Genomic DNA, 25,506 nt, shown 5'->3' with positions numbered 1-25,506 from the left:
GTCATCTGTTATTACTTTTATGTTGTAATTTCATGTACTGACACGTTCCATGACCTTGGAGATTTGCTCCTCAATTTGGTCCTATGGAACTTAACATGTAAAAAATAAATAAATAAATAAATGCTCCTATTTGCATGTCAGTGCATATTGGAAGCTAGTGTGCAGAGCAGGATGAAACAGTTATAGCTTAATCCGAATTGTTGCTCACAAGAAGCATTGTCTCTGTACTATATTTACTTCGACAGTCAGCACTAGACTGAATCTGCCACCACTAATGTCATTCAAAGCATTTAGACAACATAACACCACTATGGTCACTGAGCAGCCCTCCCATTCTGATCATACAGCTGTTAGTATAAGTTACTCACTATGGTTACAACATAACTGCTAGTATTACTTGGCAAAGAAAAGCAAAAAACACCTACTAAATGAGAGTATGCCTAAGCAAGAGAAAAATTAATATAAAAATATTAAGTTCACCAAACTGTATGAAGAGTAAAGTCCTTACACAGTTGCTCATGTTCTCGTAGTCTAATCTTAATTTAGTCCATGATATTTTCTAAATAGTGTCTTCTTTAGTCTATCACAGAATATTCACAAGAGAAATATCAAAGTGTAAATGCAAGAACTCTCTACAATCTCAAGTAGTACTGCATACACTGACTGGTTTCATTCTCTTCGCGACTTTTTGAGCACACTTTATCAGCTACTGCATATAGTTTCCTTGCACAGTAGACTACTTGATTTGGAATTTTATCTTATTCATAACTTATGATGTCTTTTTGTGAACAATCAAATTTTACAATGAATACCGTGATGTTGTCTTTTCATTTGTGTTCTCTGTTTCAGGGAAGGTGCATATAACAGTGTTATGAATAAAAACCTGTTTTCAGATCACAGTCATTAAAAGATGTGTGTCATAATCACAATATTTACAATATAATAACTAGAGATGCTCAAAAAAAAAAAGAGTAGTACATCTGGTGGATGAACTTATGAACTTAAGTTTTCAGCATGTGTAAAACTGAAAAACAAAAGTAATCATGGCAATTATTGATTTGTGAGGTTTGGTTTGCAGTCAGTGTATCTCAGTATTATTAGTAATTACATCCTAGCCCTTCATTCTAGTTACAAAACAGTAATAAAGCTTGTTAGGTTACAGTTTTGGTATTCCAGCCCTTGGCAGCAGCAGCTTTGTGAAGCAAGCTGTACTCCTCATTTCTGAGTCTGCTCAAGAAACACAATGACTAGGGAATGTACACTATGTGATCAAAAGTATCCAAACATCCCCAAAAACATATATTTTTCATGTCATGTGCACTGCCACCTAGTGCCAGGTAATCTATATCAGCGACCTCAGTAGTCAGTATACATCGTGAGAGAGGAGAATGGGGCACTCCGCGGAACTCATGACCTTCAAATGTGGTCAGATGATTGGGTGTTACTTGTGTCTTATGTCTGTACCCAAGATTTCCACACTCCTAAACATCCCTAGGGCTGCTGTTTCTGATGTGATAGTCAAGTGGAAATGTGAAGGAACACGTGCAGCATAAAAGTGTACAGGCCGACGTCGTCTGTTGACTGACAGAGACCGCCAACAGTTGAAGAGGATCATAAAGTGTAATAGGCAGAATTCTATACAGACCATCACACAGAAATTCCAAACTGCATCAAGATCCACTAAAAGTACTATGACAGTTAGGCGGGAGGTGAGAAAACGTGGATTTCATGATCAAGCAGCTGCTCATAAGTGTCACATCATGCCAGTAAATGCCAAACGATGCCTCAGTTGGTGTAAGGAGTGTAAACATTGGGCAACTGAACAGTGGAAAAACATTGTGTGGAGTGACGAACCACAGGCAGGGTGTGTGTATGGCAAATGCCCGGTGAACATCATCTAAACTGTTCAAATGGATCTGAACAGTATGGGATTTAACATCTGAGGTCATCAGCCCCCTCGAACTTAGAACTACTTAAACCTAACTAACCTAAGGACATCACACACATCCATGACCAAGGCAGGATTTGAACCCGGGACCGTAGCAAACGCGTGGTTCCGGACTGAAGTGCCTAGAACCGCTCAGCCACCGCAGCTGGTCGAATGTCATCTGCCAGCATGTGTAGTGCCAACAGTAAAATTCGGAGGCAGTGATGTTATGGTGTGGTCATGTTTTTCATGGAGGGGGGCCTTGCACCTCTTGTTGTTTTGCATGGCACTATCACAGCATAGGCCTACAGGTGTTTTAAACACCTTCTTGCTTCCCACTGTTGAAGGGCAATTTTGGGATGGCAATTGCATCTTTCAACACGATCGAGCACCTGTTCATAATGCACGGCCTGTGGCTGAGTGGTTACATGACAATAACATCCCTGTAATGGGCTGGCCTACAAAGAGTCCTGACCTGAATCCTACAGAACACCTTTAGGATGTTTCGGAATGTCGACTTCATGCCAGGCCTCACCGACTGACATTGATACCACTCCTCTGTGCAACACTCCATGAAGAATGGGCTGCCATTTCCCAAGAAACCTTCCAGCACCTGACTGAATGTACGCCTGTGAGAGTGGAAGCTGTCATCAAGGCTAAGGGTGGGCCAACACCATACTGAATTCCAGCATTACCGATGGAGCGCAACACGTACTTTTAGGTCATTTTCAGCCAGGTGTCTGGATACTTTTGATCACATAGTGTATTATTCCTGCTGGTAGTATAACTGAAACTTGGCAATGACACAGACTACCTTTGGCATCATTTTAAAATGAATGCTATCATTTTTGAGTTTATATGACTGTTAAAGAAAAGAACAAAATAATGAAATACTATATTTACAAACATAATCTTAAACTGCAATCTTAAATTGCTATTTATCTCAAAGATTTCTGTGCATCCACACAAAATAATAAATCCACCTTGCAAAAATTGAGGTGCAACTGCTTGCAGTAAAGATAGTAAGAACTGATGACAAAAACATTTAAAAAGCTATCTCATGTAGATGTAATCCTATCTTGAGCTGCTTAGTAGACTGAAAAATTATTTTCTGCAGATCGTTCTAAGCATGTTATCAAAACAACTATTTTGGTAGAGGTGCCTTTGCAGTTTAATGCTTGGAAGTGTGAGGGGAATAATGTCTATGAGTTCTGACAAACACATTATGTACACATGTACCATCCTGCAGACTTGAGAGCAGCCCTGACCTGTGTCACTTCGCAAAAAAGTGCTTGGATGTCTCTTGATATGCAAGCTGTGACTCTGGTGACACCAGTGCATGACACAAGCAGGTACGCAGGACACTTGTTTAACCTTTCTGTCTACACATCTCCAAACTTGGTGACTCTTATGCGAGGTGTGCACTGACAATAGTTGAATCATTCTATCGTCAGCCATAAATATCAGGTCTCTAAACTCTGTCAACAGTGATTTGCAAAAAGAGTGTCTTCTTCCCTCCAGGAAAACTGGGCACTTACTGAGGGTGAGAAGTCCCATAGGTATACTACAGACATGAAACATTTAATCCAATTAAGTAGTGCTGAAACATAATATTAATTAAATCTCCTTACCAAGTTGTTGTTGTTGTTGTTGTTGTGGTCTTCAGTCCTGAGACTGGTTTGATGCAGCTCTCCATGCTACTCTATCCTGTGCAAGCTTCTTCATTCCCAGTACCTACTGCAACCTACATCCTTCTGAATCTGCTTAGTGTATTCATCTCTTGGTCTCCCCCTACGATTTTTACCCTCCACGCTGCCCTCCAATGCTAAGTTGGTGATCCCTTGATGCCTCAGAACATGTCCTACCAACCGATCTCTTCTTCTAGTCAAGTTGTGCCACAAACTCCTCTTCTCCTCAATCCTATTCAGTACCTCCTCATTATTTATGTGATCTACCCATCTAATCTTCAGCATTCTTCTGCCTTACCAAGTATATATTGGTATTACATGTTTTCAAATTTAATTTGCAATGCTGATAATGAATTAAGCTGCATGTTGAGTTGGAAGGTTTCAAGTGTTGTGAATTGCTTCAGTATAGATCCATTGTGCTGTGATTCCTGAAGTTACCAAAAAATAGTACACTAGAAACAGCCACCAGAGCTATACATGGATACCTACAAACAGTTGGAAAGTGAGTATGTCATGACCAAGTAAATATTGTGCAAATGCGAATTACGAGTCACTGGTTTGTGGGCACAAAGCTGGCTCACCTATTATGCTAATTGTGTTGCATTGGGTTAATATCAAATGAATCTGGAGACCCAAAAATCAACATGAGTTCACTACTGTGCTCCTCAAACTACTTAGCTCAGCTCCATGCCTTCTGAAATCAAGATGCCATCGCCATAGGAGAGGATATTGAACGTGAAATACTGCAAGTGGTCTGCAATAATGTACAAGCAGTCCACGGTCATTGTGGTGCTTTTGAATACTACCACAGGTCACACAGAAGCCTGCTTTTCACAGTGGGTAAAACACCAACCTCCACATACTGTGACAAGGCACAGGTACTCAACATCTCATCGTCTACTCATGGTCTCACCATCCTTCTGCCATTTCATAGATTCTCATGCAAGTAGCACGCCAAAAGCCGACCAACTTTGCCATTTCTGAGATGTTCATTCCAAGGCATCAGCCCATAACAATCTGCCCTTTGTTAAAGGCACACGTATCTGTTGATTTTCCCATTTGCAGCCCGAGTCGTCACTCACAGGTTTCATCTCTGCTCTGCTTATATACTTTGATTACTGCAACACAAGTCCACAATGGCGCTGGGCAGTAATAAGTCTTACAGTGTGCAGAGGTTATAATGCTTTGGCTCATCAGTGTATGCAATTCTTGTGGCAAGATAAGCCATGGTGCTCACTAAAGCTGTTCCCTCAGTGGTGTAACTCCCACAAACATTGTGGGAGAACCTCTGATAGCAAAGTTTGAAAATCACTGTACGAACACCTGGAGGCCTGCTCTGATAGCAAATTAGCCAACACAAGTTCTCATTGAAAGTATGTTATCTGGATTCTTGTCATTAGATTGCAGGTTCAGCAAGTCTGACAGATTTTCAATAATACAATTGTATTTACCCTGGTTTCAGACCCATAATTACATTCATCCACTTCAGAAAATCTAATTTAGTAGATATAATCAGCTGAGATGCACGGATATAATTTTGAAATTCAATATTTGATTCATAACTATGGATCACAATTGTTCTGCCAATTCACTAAATTTATGTGGCATCTATCCGGTACTAACAGAGCACAAAGTGCTATCATTTTTAATGAACACAAAGTTCATTAAGTTATGCCATGGGTGAGTTTACGGGACAAGTCTTGGCCCTACATGAATTTTAGTCTGAAATCACGTATAGACACTGCAAAGAGAATTTCATCACAAAGGCTTTTATCACAAATCCTGGTGGGTTTAGAAAAGAACAAAAATGCAACCCAGAAAGAAGAACAGTGGGCTGTAAGTATGTAATGAAAACCAAGTACAGGAAATGCTGAGACTGTTCCATACAAAACGGAATGCATAAGGATGTTTAAATTTGATAAAAATAAAACATTGCTGCACTATTCAGGAGAAATTAAGAAATTATTTGGTACATGACAGCACAGTGTATGAAGGAATGAACACCAAATGGAATAACTGGCAATTGTGTGTTCCAGAGCATACAGTCAAAGAAATGATTCGGATAACACGTATCTGTAATGCAATTTTGTAGCACAGAAATGAATACATGTGCTTCACTGGAACTATATCAGCAATTAACAAAAGACAAATAAATTGCACAGATGAGAAACATGTAAAAGGATTCTGACCATGCAATGTAAGGACTATAAGCACTCAATTATTCCAAAACGATCTGTTGTTGTTGTTGTGGTCTTCAGTCCTGAGACTGGTTTGATGCAGCTCTCCATGCTACTCTATCCTGTGCAAGCTTGTTCATCTCCCAGTATTTACTGCAACGTACGTCCTTCTGAATCTGCTTAGTGTATTCATCTCTTGGTCTCCCTCTACGATTTTTACTCTCCACACTGCCCTCCAATGCTAAATTTGTGATCCCTTGATGCCTCAGGACATGTCCTACCAACCGGTCCCTTCCTCTTGTCAAGTTGTGCCACAAACTCCTCTTCTCCCCAATTCTATTCAATACCTCCTCATTAGTTATGTGATCTACCCATCTAATCTTCAGCATTCTTCTGTAGCACCACATTTCGAAAGCTTCTATTCTCTTCTTGTCTAAATTATTTATCATCCATGTTTCACTTACATACATGGCTACACTCCATACAAATACTTTCAGAAATGACTTCCTGACACTTAAATCTATACTCGATGTTAACAAATTTCTCTTCTTCAGAAACGCTTTCCTTGCCATTGCCAGTCTACATTTTATATCCTCTCTACTTCGACCATCATCAGTTATTTTGCTCCCCAAATAGCAAAACTCCTTTACTACTTTAAGTGTCTCATTTCCTAATCTAATTCCCTCAGCATCACCAGACTTAATTCGACTACATTCCATTATCCTCATTTTGCTTTTGTTGATGTTCATCTTATATCCCCCTTTCAAGACACTGTCCATTCCATTCAACCGCTCTTCCAAGTCCTTTGCTGTCTCTGACAGAATTACAATGTCATCGGCGAACCTCAAAGTTTTTATTTCTTCTCCATGGATTTTAATACCTACTCTGAATTTTTCTTTTGTTTCTTTTACTGCTTGCTCAATATACAGATTGAATAACATCGGGGAGAGGCTACAACCCTGTCTCACTCCCTTTCCAACCACTGCTTCCCTTTCATGTCCCTCAACTCTCATAACTGCCATCTGGTTTCTGTACAAATTGTAAATAGCCTTTCGCTCCCTGTATTTTACCCCTGACACCTTTAGAATTTGAAAGAGAGAATTCGAGTCAACATTGTCAAAAGCTTTCTCTAAGTCTACAAATGCTAGAAACGTAGGTTTGCCTTTCCTTAATCTTTCTTCTAAGATAAGTCGTAAGGTCAGTATTGCCTCACGTGTTCCAGTATTTCTACGGAATCCAAACTGATCTTCCCCAAGGTTGGCTTCTACTAGTTTTTCCATTCGTCTGTAAAGAATCTAATGAGATGATTTCTGTAGACTATTTAGTACTACTGATAGTATCTCAAAGTGGAGCTACTAGTATTTGTACTCACTGAAATATTTTCTAAATACATAAGCTTCTATACATTGCTTAAAACACTTGATAAAAGGATGGGCAGCAACATGGAGAAAGATTATTTCATGAATATTTGCCTTCCAAAGAAAATATTAAGTGATAATGTATCACAGTTTACATCTAAGGTATGGATAGAGATAATGAGTAGGAATGGAGTTCACAAAATCTTCGTATCTAGATAGAGGCCCACATTACATCTGACCAAACATATCATGAAAGACATAAACAGGATGTGTCAGGTGTACTGCCACAAAAAGCATAGCAGCTGAAGCCAGTATCCAAGAGATTTTGAGGATGTAATAAATAACTTTGCACATAAATCGATGAGGCATGCACCAATAGAAATTTTGATGGGTAATGAACCATTCAGTTCAGTAGAGAAAATCATCCAGATCACGGGGGAGGAAACAGTTCAAATGGGACAGAGGATCTGGAGACATGATGGCAGCAAGAAAGGCACTACATGACAAGTGATCCACCGCACAGCGTACTGATTAGTAATGATAAAGAACACACAGAGAACATAAAGACAGCTACCTCTGGGGGAATCAGGAACTGGCTACCTACCAGGAAAAGGTATACGGGTTACACAGCGGAACAAGGATGTATACGGGTTACACAGCAGTATTCAGTACTTGCTAGAAAAAAGAATAAACAAAATACACTTCACTCTGATACTCAAAGCAAGGAAAGTGTAAAGAAAAATGTAAGCTTCTATACATTGCTTAAAACACTTGATAAAAGGATGGGCAGCAACATGGAGAAAGATTATTTCATGAATATTTGCCTTCCAAAGAAAATATTAAGTGATAATGTATCACAGTTTACATCTAAGGTATGGATAGAGATAATGAGTAGGAATGGAGTTCACAAAATCTTCGTATCTAGATAGAGGCCCACATTACATCTGACCAAACATATCATGAAAGACATAAACAGGATGTGTCAGGTGTAATGCCACAAAAAGCATAGCAGCTGAAGCCAGTATCCAAGAGATTTTGAGGATGTAATAAATAACTTTGCACATAAATCGATGAGGCATGCACCAATAGAAATTTTGATGGGTAATGAACCATTCAGTTCAGTAGAGAAAATCATCCAGATCACGGGGGAGGAAACAGTTCAAATGGGACAGAGGATCTGGAGACATGATGGCAGCAAGAAAGGCACTACATGACAAGTGATCCACCGCACAGCGTACTGATTAGTAATGATAAAGAACACACAGAGAACATAAAGACAGCTACCTCTGGGGGAATCAGGAACTGGCTACCTACCAGGAAAAGGTATACGGGTTACACAGCGGAACAAGGATGTATACGGGTTACACAGCAGTATTCAGTACTTGCTAGAAAAAAGAATAAACAAAATACACTTCACTCTGATACTCAAAGCAAGGAAAGTGTAAAGAAAAATGTAGAGAATGTACGACAGTCATGCACAACCTTTGTGACAAAAAGTAGTGATGTCATGCCTTTTTTTCTTTTTGTTAATGAGTGTAAATGGGCAATTGTCTCCTACGAATTGTGAGTAATAGTTTAATTAAGCTAGTCATAACAGTAATGCCCAGTGGATACTAGACGGTAATAATAGGTGGTTTTGTTACTGCAGGTTAAAAAGAAACCATATAGTGAATAGACTGAGTCTTACCTTGCTGGAATAATGTGGAAAAGAACTAAGCTTGTAGGCTAGTAGCGCATTTTTTGTTGGACACTACACAGTAGCAGCAACTGCAGCACAGTGACCAAACCTCAGCTAATAGCAGCATGCAGCTGACCATCACCACCACCACCACCACCACCACCACAGTGGCTTAGCAATCAAAGCAGTGCTCAACGGTGTCCCAACAAACACCCCTGTGAGTGGACAACTCCCTCCTGCTTATTTGCCAGCAAGAAGAGATGACACACATGTTGTCGGAAGCCTAGTACAGACAGTGTGGTCTGACGCAATAGCAACAGTCACTCAACGAAACAAGTTGCGCAAGCTTTCATCTGTGTGGATCCACTAATGCTGAACACTGAGAACACTGATGCAAGCAAGCTATATCTGCACACTTACGGCCAGGGTGAGATCACAAACCATACAGATGACAAAACCACTATCAAGTGGATGCTCAATGGGTGAACTACCACACCCAACTACTGCTGCAGACACAGACTTGGTCGGGAACCACAACCTGTGGTTGACGTAGCAGGGCAAGCCGAGGATCTGTGACCAATGGGGTTCCGGCTTTGGGGCGCTGTCTAAAGCATTTCACTTGTCAATGTAACCTGTGCTATGAGCTCTTCAAGTGTGAGAGTGTGTGAGTAATATAAGCAAAAGCAGAGATCAAGTTCATTTATACTGTTTGCTTACAGCAGATAACTACAGAATTACACTAACCTTCGTTAATGAATGTCATGTTAACTCAATACTTTGTCCCTTCATAAATTTTATTGCATTGTATGTTTACATCAGCAACAAATGTTCTGTAAAGAGGTAATGTGTACTTATATGTTCTTTAGAAATGATTGTGTGTAGTGTGTATATTGCTTCAATTACAAAAAACAGAACTGTAGACTTTTGCATTTTAGGTGAAGGGCTGTTCGAATGCAAGAAAATGCAATTAACAGTAAGCATTTCTGTTTGAATTAGAAAAAGTCTCCTGATGCAGCAGTTTCTTTGCAGATATGGGAGTCTTTATTTTCAAAATTTGCTTCCCTAATTTTGCAAAATATTGGAGATATGAACGTAAGTTCACAGTGTCTTTCACAGTTATAAACTTTGGTTTAGTTTATGCAGGTCAGTAAGTCTTATCACTACCTCTTTTGCTCTTAAACATATTCTGGTGGCTCAGGCACTGTCATGTTGCACCAAAATTACTTGCAGTAGTGAGCATTCACACTTTCAGCTGTGGTTTTGGGAGCTACATGTTGTGCTCCGATTAGTTAACACACCTGGGTATAGAATTACAGGAAATGGATACGCAAAAATTAAGTTGGGAAGTATTTTAGAAGTTATATGGGGGGGGGGGGATTATTATTTTATATATGAAAGTTAAATTTAAAATGGTAATTGGACGATCATTCACACTGATCAGCAATAAATTTACGAGACTAGAAGCCAACTTTCGCATTTCATGTGAATACTAATTATTAGTGCGAAGACTGGCATGCAAAATTAGTTGTAGCTGATCTTTCTATATTTGCAATCAGATTCATAATGAATCAGTATTGGGGGAGGGGGGGGGGGGGAGAATTAACATAGCTCCTCTGGAATAAATGGACTTGTATTGGCGTAAGTGGGAATGATACTGGCAAGTGTGTTCTGTTGTGTCCTGCCTACTCGTCAAATATGGGGTGCCTATGAAACCTGCTTTCTTGGATCTCTTGACAACAATTCAAGCAAATCGTATTAAGATAAATGACAATACTTAACTTTGAGAATTTACAATAATGTGTCGCAAGCAAGGGATGACAGACAAAATAAGAAAATCTCTTCAGTATATACAATTTCTAATACAAATGAAATAATACAGTTCCTAAGTCGCTGCTGTAGAGCTCATAGAACGGCTAGTCTTCAACTGGGCCACAGCCAGTCAGGTGCAGTGCTTATGGTCTCTCTGCCTAGAAGCCACTGCTGTATTGTCGTTGTCCCAGATAGGGGTCAAACACCGTGCTATTGGCTAATGCCTTCTTCACAGCGCTCTCTGCTTTAATGTTTGCGACCAGTGTGACAGTGCTTGATTTTATGCCAGAACATGTTCTACCAATTGAAGATTAATAAATGAAGTCAGTGGATATCATCTCTTATTGCAGAGGACACCTGTCATGGCTACTGATTAACTGTGTGGTAGATAATTACAGGTACATCACTGGGAATGGGCACATGGGTTCATCCTCTGCTGTGAATGATTACTTTGTTAGTTTCTCCCTTAAAAAGATCTGATTCTCCTCTCAACTTGTCTACCATACGCACACAGTCTGTAGCCATTCAACATTACTCCACACAAGTCAAAATGGCTTCAAATTCCTTTCTACAATGGTTTGACTGTCATATGAATTACTGCCTTCATATTAACACAGAGCATTACCCACAGATGCTAATACTGTTGGAGGAGTGGTAGGTTACATGAGTTCACACACATTATTTCTAATAGCACTAAATGTGGTAAAGCAGTCATATCAAAATTCTCATTGGTGACTACTGTAACTTACGCATAAAAACTGACTCAAGAGATAATGGAAAAGTGATTAATATGAAAAGCAGTTGATTAAAACTTATTAACACCATTCTGAGGGATATATCAAGTCTATCAATTTACATGCGGTTTATTTGTGCTAACCCTTGTAATTTGGTAAGACTAGACTAGCATGGAAGGGTGTTATACACAACAAGTTGCTACTAAATATGTCACCCTCACTTATAATTTAACCATCTTATTACTTGGCTTTAGTGGTGAGTTTATCCCTATGTCTCTCTCTCTCTCTCATAAATGAGCTGAGCATGGCTAAGGAACTGTTCGTGCCGTTTAATTTAAATGAATGGTTGGGTGGCTACCCTGAGTTGACATGAAATTCTAGATATTCGTCTGGAGTATCATCATGTGATACGTCCAACACTTTTAATTAAGGGTGATTGGATGACTTTAATCCTGTTTGCTGTATGCTCTTACTTCTGCATAAAAGCTTCTCTATCAGCAATGATGGTAAATCTTTAAGTACTTGGAGCATATTACTTACTTTTTCCTTATTCATCTGCTATGATGAGATAATGGACTTGGCTATGCTACTAACTTTTCTGTGTTATGGCATGCTGTGACAGAAATAGAGAAGACACTTTACAACAATTCTATATTTAAAAGAATGCATAGAGCTATTGGTGGCAATTGCAGCTTTCTTTGTTACAGTCTGCATTGAGCAGTATACTGTAACATACTGAATCATCTTAATTGCCACCAGATATAGCAGGTGCAGCATTAATAAACAAATGCAGCTTGCTTGTAATTTGCCAATGAGGGCCAATAAAATTCATTCTTTCATTAGAATCATTAGGAAACACGTGCTCCTTCCCTCTCCTCTCCCACTAACAGACGATATGATAATATTAACTTTCCTCCTTGTAAGGAATTGTATTGCCAAGAGTGAACACAGCACATGAAGAAATAATGTTGCATTGCCTAGTAGTATCAAAATTTCTGATCTATAATGCAGATTAACTTTATTACTCTATTTATGATGACAGAATTATCTATCACACACAGGAGAATCATATAGTGGTCCAGTACAGAAAAATCAATTGTACAAGTACTCTCTCTTCTAGTAGTGTGTATTCTGCAACCTACATTTCCCGCATTAATATAAATTTTACTTTATTCTCTCTAACTGACTAATAGTTGCTATGAATCCAGAAAATTTAAGTACAATGAAGAGTAAATCACAAAGTTAGCAAATCAGTGCCAACAGTGAGAGCATTTCTTCACCATTCAATTAATTTTTTTCCTTACAGGCATTGTCATTCTCATGACATGTGAATTTACACATATTATTGACTGAGTTTTGTTGTTGTTGTTATTTCTTGACAATATGTTTTTGTTGTCTTTCTTGTAGACATTATTTACAATTTTTGTGATAAATGTATAATAATGATCACTTGCTTGATCAGAATGCATCTATTTTGTTTCTGTGGCCAAATGTCATTCCCCTTGGCATTGTTACACTGTGAACCGTTATCTTTCAGAATGACATTGGCTAAGAATGGCAGTCAGTTGGCATCCATACAACCTTCATGTATCACAGTTGTCATACAAAAGTTCCACTGCCATTCATACCAATTCCAGTGGCCCCCTTAACATTAACACTTAATTATCCTACACCAACATAATCTTATGTAATGAGGATGCATTCTACAAGTTCAAAGTAGCTTACCATTTATGGGCAATGTGTATAATGCTGGGACTAGTTCTTCCTTTACTGCAAAAATGAAAAGATGGGTGACAGTGCAGATCCTGAAATTTACCACTTTTTCCAGAAAATACACACAGTTGTAAATAAACCTGCTAATCTGATAAAACAAACTCAAGAACTGTACAGAAAACACATGAGGTTACTAACATTGGCCAGCAATTATAACTGTGCTTCTGTAATGATGTAAGGGTGGGTGGCACCACACACACACACACACACACACACACACACACACACACACACACACACACACACACTAGAGAAATTTTCCTTTTTAAATAAGTAAATGTAAGAGTAAAAGGACACCATGAAGGTTGGTGGTACAGAATGCACTGACAGTAGCCAAGAACTGAATAAACAAAAGGAAATACAAACAGGTACAACACTGCAGAATTCATGGCAATGCAAACAACTTTTCTGTACAGAAACAAGCTGCTAATGATACTTATTAGAGGCTACACTTAATTATCCTGCACCAATGTAATCTTATATAATGAGGATACATTCTACAAGTTCAAAGTAGCTTACCAGTCATGGGCAATGTGTATAACCCTGGGACTAGTTCTTCCTTTACTGCAAAAATGAAAAGAAACATTCTTACTATTTAATATGGACAATAGAGGGTCTTACAGTGTTATGCAACTATTATACCAAGACAGTTTGTGTACACTTAGCCATTATAAACAAATACAGTAGGGAGGAAGAAGAAAATTGTGAAGGAGAGGGCATGCCTCGCTTTTCATATTTTAAAAATTCCTCTAATTGCTGTATAACAACAATGGAAATGCCTGGAATAACACATCAAATGGCTACCAGTCACCAATAGCTGACTGGTATGTGGCAGGTAGGAATCAGTAAACAGTATTTTCTACATTTTGAGGTGTTGCTACTTCTCTAGTAAAAGTGCATTCATTCACACACACACACACACACACACACACACACACACACACACACACACACACACACATGAAAAAACGAATACATACATGGGAAGGCTGACTGTTGCTTATCAGTAGCAGCTTCCTTGCAAATAGTGGTGGAGAGGAAGGTAGGGAAAGACACACTAGGCCAGGGGTGGTAGTGGGACAGTGTGAATCAGGTCTTTCAACAGCTGGGTGGCTGCACCACAAGAAAAAATATGTTAAGAGGGTAGAGCATATAAGAGTTAGAGAGAGAGAAGAGGGAGTGGTGTGGAGAGAAGGGAAAAGGTAAGGTGAGGCAGCAGGGAACAGGTTAACAGAGATATAGGCCTGGGGTGCAGAAATTGGTAGAGAGACAATTCCCAATTGTGTAGTTCAGAGAAGCTAGTGCTGGAAGAGAGAATCCAAACAGCTCGCATAGCAAAACAGCTGTAGGTGTCATTTGTGTTGCAGTGCACAGCATATTTGGCACAATTTCAGGAAAATATCTCTTTCCCTATCAAAAGCCCAATCCCACATTCTGTCCCTTAAATTCTTCCTACACCATGGAATACCTAACACACCCACCCTTTGGCCTAACCATGAAAATCCCTTTTATGGTCCCCACCCCATCCTTTCACAGTAACCTTCATCTTTCCAGATTCCTCTCAAACGTGCTACTGTAGAAAAAACATTTCCATGACCCAGAACCACCTCTGCTCCCTCCACAAGATACATTCCAGAAGTGCAATATAACCTCCAATCCCTACTGAAATCCTTAGGCCCACCTGAAAACTCTCCCGTGTGTCCATCTCCCTTCTCACCCCCTCACCCCCCCCCCCCCCCTCCCATGGGTCCACCTCACTCCTCACTCACCTTAAGTACACAACCACCTTCTATCAGCATTCCAAAATCCGCAAACACAAGAGTTGTTGGTGCCCCATTGTAGCTGGTTACTATGCTCCTATTGAAAGGATTTCTGCTCTTGTTGACCAATACCTCCAACCAATCGTCCAAAGCCTAGCCTCTCAATCAAAGACACTAACCACTTTCTTCATAACTCCACCACCCCTACACTTCTTTAACACCTGGATCCCTACTGTCTCTATTCATACTACCTCCTTGAACACCAATGTGCCTCATGCCCATGGCCTAGCCACTATCTAACACTCCCTGTCCCAACATCCTTCGGAGTCCAAACTCACTTCCTCACTCCTCATACACCTTACCAACTACATGCTTACACACAAACACTACTCCTTTGAGGAATACCTACATAAACAGATCCATGGGCACTGCATGGTACCCTTGTATGCCAATCTTTTTATGGGCAGTCTAGAGGAAACTTTCCTAGCCTCTCAAAATCCAAAACCAACCCCCTTTCACTCAACATTATGCCGAGATGGAACAGCTGAACCGCATAATTTACCAGGTCTTTGATTATATATCGTCATGCCCAGAAATGAGGGACATTCTACCCAAGATCCTTCCCACCCCTTCTACAGTGGTATCCCAATGCCCAACCAACCCACACAATACACTGGTCTGGTGTTATGCCACTCTCACTCCCAACAGCTTGCCACAGGGGTCATATATCTGTGGAAGACCCATTAGCAAAACCTGCCCAATCCACCCACTCAGCACATCCTACTCCAGGCCTGCCACAAGATTATCCAATTCCATCAAAGGCCTGGTTATATGTGGATGAATTCAACCACAGTTTTTATGTTGGTATGACAAGCAACCAGCTGTTCACAAGAAAAAGAGGCAACTGCAAAAATGCGGCCACGGGCAAAGTGATAACATAGTGGCACAACATGCAGCTGAACACAACATGCTCAAGTTCAATGAAAATGAACATTCACTATTGCTCCACAGAGAAAGGACAGGTATACAAATCATATGGGGTTTGTTTGTAGTCCATGCAATATTGAAGAATCATTCTCATCCAACCCTCAGTATTTGATATGGTGAATACAATGGCAGCTTAAGGTGGACATAACTACTTTTGAGTGTACAAAATGTTGTTGACCAATAAATTTAGAATATTTTGGGATATTTAGAGTACAATTTCTATTAAAATTTGATGACAGATGGTGCAGATATAACTTTAATATCAACAGGATACCCTTCTGAAACCAGCTTATAGGACTGAAAAGATTTATAACTAGTTTTAATGCTATGCCCCTGTGCTATGAAAAGACAAAAGAAGTTTTAAAAGAAGAACTGGCAATACTCAATCCTTTGTTTGGTAGTCAGTACAACCAACTAATATAAGAAACTATAAGGAATGTGAGCAACAAATAAGCCCGTTATATTCAAAATAGTGTTCCTCTATACAGCACACCAAATCAGATTTTTCTCATTGATTCTTGAACTGAAAGAAGTTTCTGTTATGCACTGAGAAGGAAGTTTTATTAGAGGCATTGTTCACATCATTTCATATGTTCTAAGGGACAAATGTGACTTCAGGAAGGTGTTAATTTTCAGTTAATAGGAAAGTCATCATAGTGTGATATATGGGCACAATCTTCTACAAGGGAGTTACTTAAGAATCATAAGGAAATGCAGAAAAAACACAGGCGGCTTTTCAATCTAATACAGAAAATTGTGGCTCTATTTACAAGTAGATACAAACAAGAAATCTGAAGCATGTGACATTGTTTAAATACCTAGAAGTAATAGAGAAGATAAATGAAAGGCTTTGATTTATTAAGAGCATTATGGAAGGGCACAGTAAATCTATAATTCTCTTTGATTTATTAAGAGCATTATGGAAGGGCACAGTAAATCTATAATTCTCAATTACCGCTCCGGGACTTGGAACCCTTTAAAACAGGCATGACAGCACAAGTAAAATGAATTCACAAATGTGCTACAAAAAATATAACAGTCCAGGACAATGAAGTGTAACAAAGATATTTATGCAACATAGAAGGGAATCTCTGGAAGAAAGGTGATATTCTTATGAACTCATATGTGTAAATTTAAAGAACTAGCAATGAAAAGCAAAAATCGGTAAATTTTCTGCTCCTCTCATGTCTCCCACAAGCCTCCCTCTCTCCCCCTCCTCTCCATGCATACACAAAAAATCATCCTCTCCCCTCCATCCTTGCTTTTGAAATGCAGTTATCTCAGACAGGATTTATTCTAGAATTCAGTAAAAATGTTTAAATTCAGTACAAATGTTTAATTAAGCACCCAATACATCATCATTTTTTAGTTCCAAGGTGTGTCTTTTTGTGATTTTGGCTCTGTCATATCGTTCTAAGTAAACAGTTGACATTTTTGGATCCTGTTCACATAATTGCAAAAGTAACCAATGTGGGATAAAACACACAAGTACTGTTTACTTTATTTTCTAATTCACTTAAAAAATGACCTTTCATATGACAGTAATGTTTACATAAAAAAGTACAGTACAGGAAAGAAAGTTTATACAAGAAACAAGCTTTTTACTCATGGCTCTGCCCATGGTTGTGTATGTCACTTGTATTACCTACACATCCTCCCCCACCACCGGTCTCTCTGTTTATTTCCACCATCCCCTCTCATGGTCCATTACCTTCTCGCCCTAGAACTGTATCATGCCAGTGCCTTCCTCCCTCTATCTGTCAATCTCCTGCTCAACCTTCTATTGGTCCACCTCCTGCTCTCCTTGTGTCCCTGTCAGTCTCCTCCAACCTCCTATCTGTGTCTGTGTCTGTCACCTTCTGTGCATTATCTCTGTCCTCCTCCTCCCCACCTCTCATGGTCCATCACCTCTTTCATCAACCCTCAGTCCACCACCTTCTCCCCCATCTTTCGATCCATCCCTTCCACCGCCATCCCCAACCCCCTCTGCCAATATCCTCTCCCTCCCTTCGTCTGTCTCCTCCCCCACTCTCTCCTGTTCCATCCCCTCCTCCTACTTGCCTCTGTCCACTCCTCCCGCCACCTCTCTCTGTCCCTCTCATCCTACCCCCTCCCCCTGCCTATCTCCTTCTCCATCACTTGTCTCTGTCCACCTCCTCTTACAGTCTCTCCATCAATTTCCTCCTACAGTCTCTCTGCCTGTCCAGCTCCTCCTTCCCTTTTCTCTGTGCATCTCCTCCTCCGTCTTGCCACTCTCCATTGCCTCCTTCCTCATATCTCTGCTCCATCATGGCCACATAGACATGTTAGCCCAAAATGCATGCCAACACTAGCCACACACAAGTTATGCAAGGCAGTCTCGATGCCAGTGGTTACCAACACTTTTTTATCCCCACCCCCACCCCTGTAAGTAGCAAGTGTGCCAAAATTGGCGCAACTCAATACGGTGTTCTGGGAGACGTGGAAAATAGACACAGAAATATACATCCAGTTTTATATTTTATATGATGATAACAAATGTAACTCTCACAAGTCATAAAATTATCTGTTTACGATAAAATAAACATAAAATGTATTTTTATTCAAATTTATATCGACTACTGTGAGAGCATGGCTTAATATCTGTTATATGCCATTTTTTTGACTCACTACTGTTTCAGTCTTTGGCACTATTCTGACTCAGTTACATCTTTGTTGATAGTTGGCTGGATATTGATAAATGCATGTAGGGCCATGAAAGAGTGCAATTTAAAAAAGGACAAGCCTATTCTGTTGACCACAATATGATTTCATTTTTCAAATGTTAATAATATTTGGAATAGTCTATGTAACAATGAGGTGTTCACTCCTAACTATACATATACCGTAACTGTCCTAAGCACCAAGCAAAAATTATTGACTTTGCTTACATATTGTTTAATTTCATAAAGAAGTGAATACTTGAACTGGGGGCTCTGTGGTAGGATACTTTGTGCATGAAAATCAGGTACATACAGAAATATTATTATGTTTGTCTTCCTATTTTGTCAAGAATATTTGGCAAGAAAGAAAGTACACAAAAAATGAAAGAAGAGTGACCTGTTGGCTGAACAGGGACTGCAACACCAGAAAAATAAGAACTTTTATGCATTTGTTGAGCTTTGTTCAACTTCGTTGTTAAATTATTTTTTTTTTTGGGGGGGGGGGGGTCATAACTTTTACTCTTTGGGCATCATTAGTCCCAGAGAGTGTAAATGGTAGAATAGGGAATGTAGCTCCTGGCTGTTGAAGCATAAGAGAAAAATGATATACTTCCTGCAGACCACAGAGGTTGGTCAAGAAACTTCAATAGCAAATCCAGTTACAATAGACTAACAAGCCAGTAGTTGATGAAATACATACCTTCAAAAATGGAACAATCATTGGAAAGAATGCATACAATGGAAGACTGTTAGTGGGTTGTGGGCTAAACGGCTGAACATCACAGTCATCACGTCCTCAGTCAAGAGATAGTTCACCCTTGATATAGTGATCGCAGCCAGAAACGTGACCACATTATGAAGGTATTCAAGGAGTGGTAAAATTGAGGCTTTCAAAGCAATGTGTTGCCAGAGCTGAGGAATTTTTTTTAAAAAGGAGTATATGGATCAAGCCAGTACACTGGTCAGAGGAGACAATGGGTCTCCTAAGCCACAACTGTGGTGAGAGAAATCCCACCTACATCTGATCCCTAGCTCCTACCCCACTAATGGTGAAGACAGTTACAGAGTAAAGAATGCCTTATATCCAGCAGATTTGTAACAACAGAAGGGAGAAGCCTAAAAGGATAGTGGACACCAGATGGATCGATAATAATAAACCAAGGTGAGATACATGGTCAGGTCAGTAGGAGGGTGACGCCAAGTAAATGTCCCCCAGGGCTCCCCATGCGATGGGGACCATGCTTCTCACCTTATGATCTGTTACTGTCAAAGTTTTAAGAGGGGAACAACATCCAATATTCACTGGAGTGATTCCCCTAAAATAGTGTGCAGCAGTAAAACAGGGCTAACTACATCTAAAAGCATTCCAACCAGAGTAAAAGAGTGATGACCAAGGAAGATGGCAAAGGAGATTGGATTGAGAGTCTCCAGACAAGCATACAGTGGGAGATGCCCCAGCCTCAACACCCTACCACTGCACTGAAAGCAATTTAAAATGTCATACCTGGAGGAAAAAAAAAAAAAAAAAAAAAAAAAAAAAAAAAAAAAAAAAAAAAAAAAAAAAAAAAAAAAAAAAAAACCACAACAGTGCAATTGTCTGGGAGCTGTTTGTCAGTATCAGAGGCAAAGAATCTGAATGACCAGAAGGAGTGAGCAGTCCACCAGCATTTAAGTTACAGTCAGTACAGCTCTGCTACCACAACATTGAGGTGAAGCATTACACAAAATAAAATTATGTGCAGGTTACATCAGCTTTTTATGAAAGCCATTTGTCAAAGAGGAGTCCCAAAAATCATGACAGTGCAAGAATAGCCAAGTGGTGGATACTCAAGTACAGTTCTCACTCCAGATGGACCCTGATATGACAACAGCACTGTATTTTCATGGGAGAGAAAATGGAAGTCATACGAAGGGGGTCACGAGGAGGCCTCTTGAATGGTTATTTGGTGCTGGCATTCAGCCAAGGCTACAAAAAGTGAGCTATATGAAACACAGAAGTTCAAATGGTTGAAATGGCTCTGAGCACTATGGGACTTAACATCTGAGGTCATCAGTCCCCTAGAACTTAGAACTACTTAAACCTAACTAACCTAAGGACATCACACACATCCATGCCCGAGGCAGGATTCGAACCTGCGACCGTAGCGGTCGCGCGGTTCCAGACTGAAGCGCCTTTAACCGCGTGGCCACACTGGCCGGCTAAAACACAGAAGTCACCAATATACAGCACAGGGGTGACCTGTAATCCAACAGAAGTCTCTAACTCGAGGATGGTGACATGTAAGAATGTTACACTCAGCACAGAGACTTGTGGGATGCTGTTCTCTTGAAACTGTTGTTGAGCTGAGAGATGTACATCCTCTAACTCGTAACAAGCTATGGAATAAAACCTGCCAAATAAAAATCAGTAGGAAGCCTGGCAAATCCCGGTCATGAAGGGTAAGTATAATTTGATGTGCCAAGCTATGTCATATGCATTCTACAGAGTAAAAAAGATTGCCATCATCTGTTGGCTTTTAGGAAAACCCTATCAGATTTAGTTGCTTCCAACAGCTCTGGCAACCACATTGTTAAGGGAAGAAAAGGTCCAGTAATCTGAGAACACAGCATAATGATTGGGGTACCATCCTTTCAGGCAGTTTTAAAGCATGCTGGTTGGGCTAATCAGTTGGTTGCTATCGATGGACGTTGGCTTTTTGCTTGCTTTAATTACTGAGACAATACTACTACTTCGCCACTGTGAAGGGAAACACCTTCTAACCAAATACTGTGGAAGACTCTGAGTAAATGGAATATTTGAGTAACTTTTAGATGTCAATCACCTGATAATGAATCAATCACGGAATGAGGTCATATTGTGTGATGAGTAAACAGCTGTTGCAATGTCTTTGGTCAATCAAAGCACTTGTATGGCAACAACCTCATTGAGCAACAGGACACAGAGGGTACGAAGGTCATACAAAGCCACAAGATTGGGGAAGGTCAACATCCAAAAAGATGCCATGGGTGGCACCAAAAGTGGATAGGACCACTTTTATTGAGGGGAGAGATCAGATGGGAAGGAAGTTAGTCAATCAGAAGGCCTCTTCCAGATGTAGTGATACTTACCCACAGGGGTGTACACATTGAAATCCTCAAGTATGGGAAAAGAGGAGCGGAGTTGTTGTCTAAAGTTATGCAAGTGCACTGCCTGGAGGGAAATAGATTTTACAAATGGTGGGGGTCACTTGCATTGTCAGTGCACTTGCTTTCAAAGTTTATTGAAGGGAATACACACTGGTGATATATGTGTGAACCAATGTCTAGACCACTTAGATGTCCTCTCCAGGCCAATACAGTTCTGACATAACACATGGTAACGTCAAACAACTGTAGAATGGTAATCAGTGAAGAGTCAAAGTGAGTTTCTTGGTGAGTAACACATACTGCAGAACAACAGGAAATTAATTGTTATAGTTCTGTCAGATGCCCTTCAACCAGGTGACCACAAAGTTGCACACCTTGGTCACATATCTGTTTCTGCAGCAGACACAGCCCTCAACATTTGTATTGTGTGCGAGGCAACTGCTAACGGACAAATGACATCAAGAAAGGATTTTCTTGTTTCGTGAAAGATCATTTTGGTAAGAATGATTTGCCACATTCAAGAAGTCCCAATGACTGATATTTGTGATGAACTGCATAATTTTTCTTTCATGTGACATCTGCACTCAATAGGCAGGGTTGAGAAGCCAGGTGCAGGAGGACAGCATGATATACATCAAAGCAACAAAAAACAGAGGACTGGCTATCACTACATTTTTCCCTGAACACCATCAGTTTACTCACTGATCATTTATATGCAGTATTGTTATGCTGGCAAGTTATAATTCGTTTGTGTTGTCTTCTAAAAGAAGAAATTAATGGGTGGGCCCTAATGAAAAACATCTCCTCAAGGCTAAGGTCAGTGTGAACAGATAATATTTTGCATTCAGTACAAAAATAGGAATTTGTACTATAAACTGCTCTCCAGAGATGTGTACATTGCAGATGTCATTTGTTGCCAACAACTGGGATGCCTTTCCATTGCAGAGAAAGAAAACTGGCCAATAAATTTGTATTAAGTGTTGCTACCATAGCACCTGCTTGCACTCTACGGATTTAGAAAAAAGTCATCCAGGAGTTTGTTTGGGAAGTCTTATCTCACACACATATTCTTCTAATCTTGCAACTTCAAATGTTTGCTTTTCTATTTCTTATCAAACAACTGTCTTTAATACCAAAGCAGTAGTTTTCTACAGGTGTGGAATTGGAAAACTATCAAAGCATTGGAAGACTGTTTTAAATAATGTGAGAGACTAAATTGTTGTTGATTAATTTCCTCATATGCTGTGTTCAATAAACTAATGGAAAACTGCTATTACGATATCCACTGTACTATTACAAATGAATTACAACCTATCCAAAGAAGAGCTGTGGCAGTTACCTCACTCACTGCACCTGTGGTGGCTAGGGGAGAGAAACTGAAATGTAGAAGATGTGATTAGTTGCAATTCCTGCGTGTAAAGATCTTCTTCAACTCAAATCCATAAACCAATAAATCAATGTCACAGCTTAAGAGTAAATCACTCAGATTATTCAGTAGAAATGACAACATAATATCATGTGAATCTAACATCATAATTCTGTGCCATGCATGAAGTAAATAAACAACCACAGAGTTGCTAAAGATATTATGTGGTGATGCTGAAACGCTTCTTCCTATTTTTCGTAATTTGGTTAAAGGTGTTGATAGGTAAAACAATTCATTAGTCAGTCAGTAGAATTTTTGTAGGCTGATTCTTCAAAGTATGTGCAATGTATTTATCGGCTGCCATACTTCTTGCACTCAAAGGGTCCTGCGAATCTGTGCCTGTTTAACCCTGGATCAGCTCATCTCAGTGGACTTCTTCTCCTTTGTGTATAGAATTCTAGATGATGACAGAGCAATTACATCGCCATGTATTCCAGTAACATAAGAAAATGTATGTCAATCAGAGTCCGTTAAGACAATAATAACTGGCACAAAAATATTTAAATGTCATTTGTTCTCTGGTGAGCATTTCTTTGATGTCATGGAGATCACAATCTCTCCATGTCCTTCACCCATGGAACCACAGAGTAGACGACTCCACCCAGCAGGTAGAATCACCTCACCGATAGCACACAATCAGTACAACTCTGATCGGCACAGACCATAAAACTTCTTCTGAAAGTGAGATGTTTCCTACTTATTAACTACCTTAACTTGTAAACATCTTTCATCATCCAGTGGAGAGCAGGGAAATGGGACAACTCATTCCCAGAATGACATGCCACACTTCATTGCTAAGCTTCAGTTATACTACCAGCACATTCCTGTATAAGATATGTTTCTTTAGCAGGCTTGTAAGTGAGGAGTAAGCTGAAGCTTGAGTCTCAAAATGTAGCCATCAAGCACCTGAATACCAAATGTACAAGCCATTGTGTGTGATTCTCATTTCTGTAAGTAGGTTTAGGAACTAAGCGTGGTTACTAATATTACACTGATCACAAACTGCTAACTTAACATCATAAATCAATAACTGTCACAATTACTTTTCTTTTTCTGTCTTAAGTGTACTGGAAACTGAAAATCTCATGGACAAGATGTAACTCACTTTTTTGTAGTATTTTCGGTAGTTGTACTGTAGGCATTTTGAGTAGTCAATACATGTTTTGATCATTATAGGCTTAAAAAAGTTTTTCTTAAAAATGCTGTCATTGATTACAAAACATGAACATACACAGAGTCACTTCCCAAGCTACAAATAACATAAAAGGAGAAGTAGTTGTCATCAGAACGCGAAATAAGGAACACAAAACACTGACAATAATGCCTGGAATACGTCATCCTTAAGCAGAATTGCCATTCAGTCTACAAATACTGAAAGAATGACAATTACCATATACATGTATGATTATAATATACCTGCTGCTGGTGCTTTGTGAATAATAACAAGAACTGCCTATGCTGAGAGATTTTTGAATGTCAGTATCCTCAAGACAGAGAATAGTGCTATAATATAACAGCACAGATGAGCAGATGGTTCTGGAATTTTCAGGGACTACCTATAGGCTGCTGATTCATGACACCAAACTTCTGCTACTCTATTTTTAACAGTAGTTACTGAAGCCAAATTATAATGCAGACTATTTCTGTCTGTGAAAGAAATGCTCAACAGTGTGTGAATAACATCAACACATCTTTGCACCACACATAATGTAGACTCAGTATATGCTATTTAACTGCAGCAAAATTCCCTACGCTTGCATCTCCACATCGCAGAGGCAATAAATGAGACTTACAATCTATCACAATATCGACCACAACTGTTCCTTGGCCCTCCCCCACACATCCAGTGTAAATGTCATAAATTATGACCATGGACTGAGTATAATATTAAGTTATTTTAATACAATTCCTTACTTTAGCTAAACCTCTTTAGTGAAGACAGTCTACAGAACGGCATATCAGTGATAACGGCATTAGCAGTAGATAAAATGAAGTGTTTATTAATGGCTGATGACAGCTATATTCATCTTGAGTGGCACTGTTCTGACTGCTTCAAATGTTCAAATGTGTATGAATTCCTAGGGGACCAAACTACTGAAGCCATCAGTCCCTAGACTTACACACTACTTTAACTAACTTATGCTAAGAACAACACACACACCCACGCCCGAGGAAGAACTCGAACCTTCGGCGAGAGGGACTGCACAATCCATGACATGGTATCTTTAACCATGCAGCCACTGGCTGCTCAAGCAACGTCTGTTCTAGACCTATTACTCCATTCAGTTACACCTAAACTGCTGCCCTAACACTTCCTTATTAGATTGGTGTAGGGATTCAACCTTGCAACTCTTGTGATTTATCTCAGGGTCCAGCTATACT

The 25,506-nt window shown here is 39.6% G+C and overlaps 1 protein-coding gene across 1 annotated transcript in view; it reads right to left on the bottom strand.

The window, feature by feature from the left end:
* LOC126455752 (zinc finger protein 728-like) overlaps window positions 1-17,789 on the bottom strand; it is a 108,374-nt gene extending 90,585 nt beyond the window's left edge. The window contains exons 1-2 of the mRNA XM_050091517.1: window positions 17,669-17,789; window positions 13,664-13,708 (exon numbers count right to left, since the gene is read on the bottom strand). Of these exons, the coding sequence (XP_049947474.1) occupies window positions 13,664-13,708; window positions 17,669-17,789 (166 nt within the window). The remainder of the gene's footprint in view (window positions 1-13,663; window positions 13,709-17,668) is intronic.
* Window positions 17,790-25,506: the final 7,717 nt, after the last annotated feature.

This window comes from Schistocerca serialis, chromosome 2, assembly GCF_023864345.2.
Source record: "Schistocerca serialis cubense isolate TAMUIC-IGC-003099 chromosome 2, iqSchSeri2.2, whole genome shotgun sequence".
Classification (NCBI taxonomy): domain Eukaryota; kingdom Metazoa; phylum Arthropoda; class Insecta; order Orthoptera; family Acrididae; genus Schistocerca; species Schistocerca serialis.
Note: the sequence above shows the minus strand (reverse complement) of the source record. Positions and strands in the feature narration are given on the sequence as shown.